Source organism: Sinocyclocheilus grahami, unplaced genomic scaffold (assembly GCF_001515645.1).
Source record: "Sinocyclocheilus grahami isolate Dianchi unplaced genomic scaffold, SAMN03320097.WGS_v1.1 scaffold9089.1, whole genome shotgun sequence".
NCBI classification, from domain to species: Eukaryota; Metazoa; Chordata; class Actinopteri; order Cypriniformes; family Cyprinidae; genus Sinocyclocheilus; species Sinocyclocheilus grahami.
In genome coordinates, this window is record NW_015512394.1 from 4,632 (window position 1) to 8,903 (window position 4,272).

Sequence of the window (4,272 nt, forward strand, 5' to 3'; positions counted from 1 at the left end):
TTGGGACTAAATTGGCCCACTTTCTAGTATATAAAAGTATAATTTAAGTATAACAGTAGTAAACTTTGAGTACACAACTGGTTTACCTCTATGTTTTTAGTTTGTACTGCAACTATACTGAAAGTGAGCTAGTGATAGTTTATTAATTAAATACTTGTAGCATTTTGACGTATAGTCTCCAGTAAACTACTAGTTTAGTAGTTTTATACTGCAAGTATACTCGTAAGTTTCTTTAAGTGGACTTTACATCATACTTTAAGTATACTACTATATCCCTGTTTAGGTATTAATGTGTATATATGTTGTTATATGAATACCTGAACATACAAACATCAAAAGAACAGGGTATCTGCTTGTAAACAAAAACATTGTTTTCTAGCTTCATGCATTCTTTTTTAAACACTTGAATGCGCGTAAGTATCATAAGTAAAATAAATAAATAAACATTTTAAACAAAAAGCTGGAAAAAAAAAAGAGTCGATCAACACCCCAAAGCTCATTTTATTCCATAACGTTACACAGTTTTGATGCTGTTTTATGTCTGATGATCGTGTTAGATTACATGTGGAAGCATCGCTTGTTTTTCGGGTTTCTTCTTCGCTTGTGTTTTGGAAATTCTGTACAGAAGATGTGTAATAGCGCCCCCTACCTAACAATGAAAACATTCCCGGAGCACAAGTATAGTTCAAATTAATTTAGACTTTCTAAGCATAAGTAAAGTATACTTAAATGTCATTTTAAGTATATTTCTGAGAAGTACATAAAAAGTAGACTAATTTGCTATTTTAGTTTAAAAGTAGTATACTAATAGCACACTTGAATAAACTTTTTCACAAGGGCTTATATATAGCCTACATGGATGATTATTTGAGCATCAAGTACAGACATAGTGCAGACATAACATATTAAGGTAATAGAATAAAATATAATGCTAATAATAAACAGAATAGAAAATAAATGAAAAAAAAGGTAATAAAAATATAGATAAAACAGAATTACGAATGTGCAAATGTTTTAGGAAGTTATGTACACAACAGAGAGAAAATAGAATTATGAATGTGCTGTTTTACAGATGAAAAGTTTTGAGAAGCTGTACAGATGCACAGTCCTGAGATGTAATGTAGGCTATTGTTCCGGTGGACTATAGCCTGAGGGAAAACACTGTTCTTATGCCGCTCAGTGATGATTTATCTGTGTTGGAACGCAAGAACAGAAACAATGTTTTCATATTGAAGGCCAAAATAGATCTCGATTATGTAAATTATGCGCATCCATGCTCTTGTTTTCCTCTTTGTGAGACGGCAGAAGTGACGCAACCAGAAAGCAATCCGTATTTTTATGACTTTTCGAGATTTTATAAAATTTTCATGACTTCGAGATTTTGTTCATTTTGATGACTTTTTTGAGGTTTTGTTCAATTTTCATGGCTATTTGAGATTTGGTTAACTTTCACGATTTTTTTCATAATTGTATTCATTTTTTATCAGTTTCTGAGATTTTGATAAAAAAATTTTGTTCAATTTTCATGGCTATTCGAGATTTGGTTAATTCTGACTTTTGAGATTTTATTCAAGATTCATGACTGAGATTTTATTCATTTTTAATGACTTTTCAAGATTTTCAATTTTCATAACTTTGCAATTTTATACATTTTCATGACTTTTTCGAAATTTTATTCATTTTCATCAATTTCCAAGATTTTGTCAAATTGTCATTTTTTTTTTTTTTTTTAGATTTTATTTCATTTTCATGGCTATTCAAGATTTGATTAATTTCCATGACTTTGAGATTTTAATATTTATGACTTTTTGGAGATTTTATTCAATTGATGACTTTCAAAATTGTATTCATTTTCATGACTTTCCGGGATTAAATTGTCGTTTTTTTTTTTTTTTTTTTTAGTGTTCATGGCTATTCGAAATTTGGTTCATTTTCATAACTTTGAGATTTTGTTCAATTTTCATGAGTTATATTATTTTCCATGACTTCGAGATGATTAATTTTCATGAGTTTTTCATGAGGAATCTAATGTTTCCATGACTTTACAAGAGAAACATCTGCAATTTTTTTTATTGCAAATGACACAATTGCGTCACTAAAGATGACATGAGAAATAAACAGACTGAACATTCATCAAAACATACGATGGCACAAATGAACAGTCAACCAACAGAAAACTCAACTTTGCTTTGGATTTTTGCTTTCACTATTAAAATGCCAGGCTGGATTATTATAGCAGCTTTCAGTGTTTAATTCACAACGTCAACATGTCAGTTATTTCAAGCAGAGCTTATGATCAGCTAACAGACAAAACAATGAACCAAGAACACAACAATTCCAAACTGTCCTTCCGTTTCACAAAATATTTCATATTTTCCACTTTATCTGCTAAACAAACATTTCAACATTGCAATAGTGAACACTTTGTGCAAAGTCATCATAGATGACAAAAACATTTGCACAGCAATTAAAAGCAGCACACTGAACTGATCAGAGCCAACGCATTCGGTGAAGATTTAAAAAACATAAGATTCGTAAAACATTTAATCGCTGATGTTCATGAGGCCCGACTCAGCCTGAGAACATGTTATGCAGCCAGAAGGAAGAAGATTTAAGTCCATAAATCCCCATAAATGACGTAAAGATCACAGTGATGTATGTGATGGGCTCAGATTCGCTCCCAGAGCTGCAGTAACTGACTTCCTGTCTGCGGCTCCAGTTCCTGCTCAAACACACACACAGATCACACATTATCCCTCATCATCATCATCATCATCGTCAGTGAGATGCACTCTGTGTGTGTGTGTGTTCTGACCTGAGCGTCTCGGCTGATCTGCACTCTCTTGTTGTCGTTCCAGGGGTTCAGCAGCTGCTGCGTGAGCTGGAACGGCAGACCCTCCTTACGGATCCATTCCACCCCGAACACACCGCCCAGACCGGTCGAACCCCAGTCCAGACAGCGCTCGCCGCTGACCGCCGACGCCATGCGCGCGTAACCCTGCCCAAACACACCAGACCCAGACATAACCTACCTAACACTGTTCAGGAGGCAGACACACTCTGTCAGTTTAAATCTAGATTAAAGACCCATCTCTTTAACCTGGCTTACACATAACACACTTACACATTTCTAATATTCAAATCCGTTAAGGGATTGTTAGGCTGCATTAATTAGGACAACCGGATCCGGGAACACTTCTCATAACACCCGATGTACTTGCTACATTGTTAGAAGAATGGCATCTACGCTAATATTAGTCTGTTTCTCTCTTATTCCGAGGTCACCGTAGCCACCAGATCCAGATGAATTAACAGTGTTATTTTCCTGTTTATTACTGTGAAGCTGCTTTCACACAATCTGTATCGTATAAACTGCTATATTACGGAAACTCTGAACCACACATGAAAAAAAAAAAAAAAAAATCAAGGTGGCCGTTTTTTTTGAAGGGAATGTTTTTTGAATAGAATTTAAAAAAAAATATTTTTTTTTTTGAGAAGAGAAAAAAAAATGTAAAATGTTTATTTTAAGAAAAAAAAATTTTGAAGAGAAAAATTTGAATACAAAAAAAAATTTTTTTAGAGAGAGAATTATTATTTTTTTTGAAGACAAAGTTCTTAATGTTTTTTGAAGAGAGAAATAAATCATAGGACTTCAGAATAGGAAAGATCGAAGATTTTTTCAGCCTTGATTTAGTTTTTTTGCCGCTTCAGAGCTTTTGTAATATATATATATAAATGTGACTTGACAGATTATTGTCCTTTTTTATAAATGGTGTGAACTCTTGCTGTAACTGTAGGAGGGTGTAAATGCTGTTTATGTCATCGTACGTGGAGTTGAGGGAAGTCAAATGAAGGAAACAGACCTGGAAGTGTCCGGATCCCTGAACGGAGAAGATGAGGAAGACGGCGCTGCTCTCGACGAAGGCTCGCGTGAGCTTGAGCTCGTTGTTGGGCGTCGTGGACCAGATTCCCCTCTGCTGGGACAGATCGATGTTCCTCATGTTGCTGCTCTTCATGATGAAGTAGCGGACGCTCGATCGCAGCGGAGACGAGCAGCGCTGCATCAATAACAACCACACATCAGTCAACAACCACTCTTTCTGCTGAGCATTTCAGTGACAAATAACAACCTTTTGACTCAAACATCCACCAATACTTCCCCAATAGAGTCATAAAAGCTGCTTGTTTTCAACCTTTTTGGTAACACATTTAACAATAAGGTCTCATTCGTTAACATTAGTTAATGCATTAATAATTAATAAGAAATAATCT

The 4,272-nt window shown here is 34.6% G+C and overlaps 1 protein-coding gene across 1 annotated transcript; it reads right to left on the minus strand.

Moving 5' to 3' along the window:
* Nucleotides 1-1,992: 1,992 nt before the first annotated feature.
* On the minus strand, nucleotides 1,993-4,171 carry LOC107578146 (YTH domain-containing protein 2-like). Its single transcript, XM_016264131.1, has 3 exons — nucleotides 3,864-4,171; nucleotides 2,816-2,998; nucleotides 1,993-2,722 (listed from the first exon to the last, which is right to left on the minus strand). The coding sequence occupies exons 1-3, from the start codon at nucleotides 4,062-4,064 to the stop codon at nucleotides 2,669-2,671; spliced, it is 438 nt and encodes a 145-aa protein (XP_016119617.1). The 5' UTR covers nucleotides 4,065-4,171; the 3' UTR covers nucleotides 1,993-2,668.
* Nucleotides 4,172-4,272: the final 101 nt, after the last annotated feature.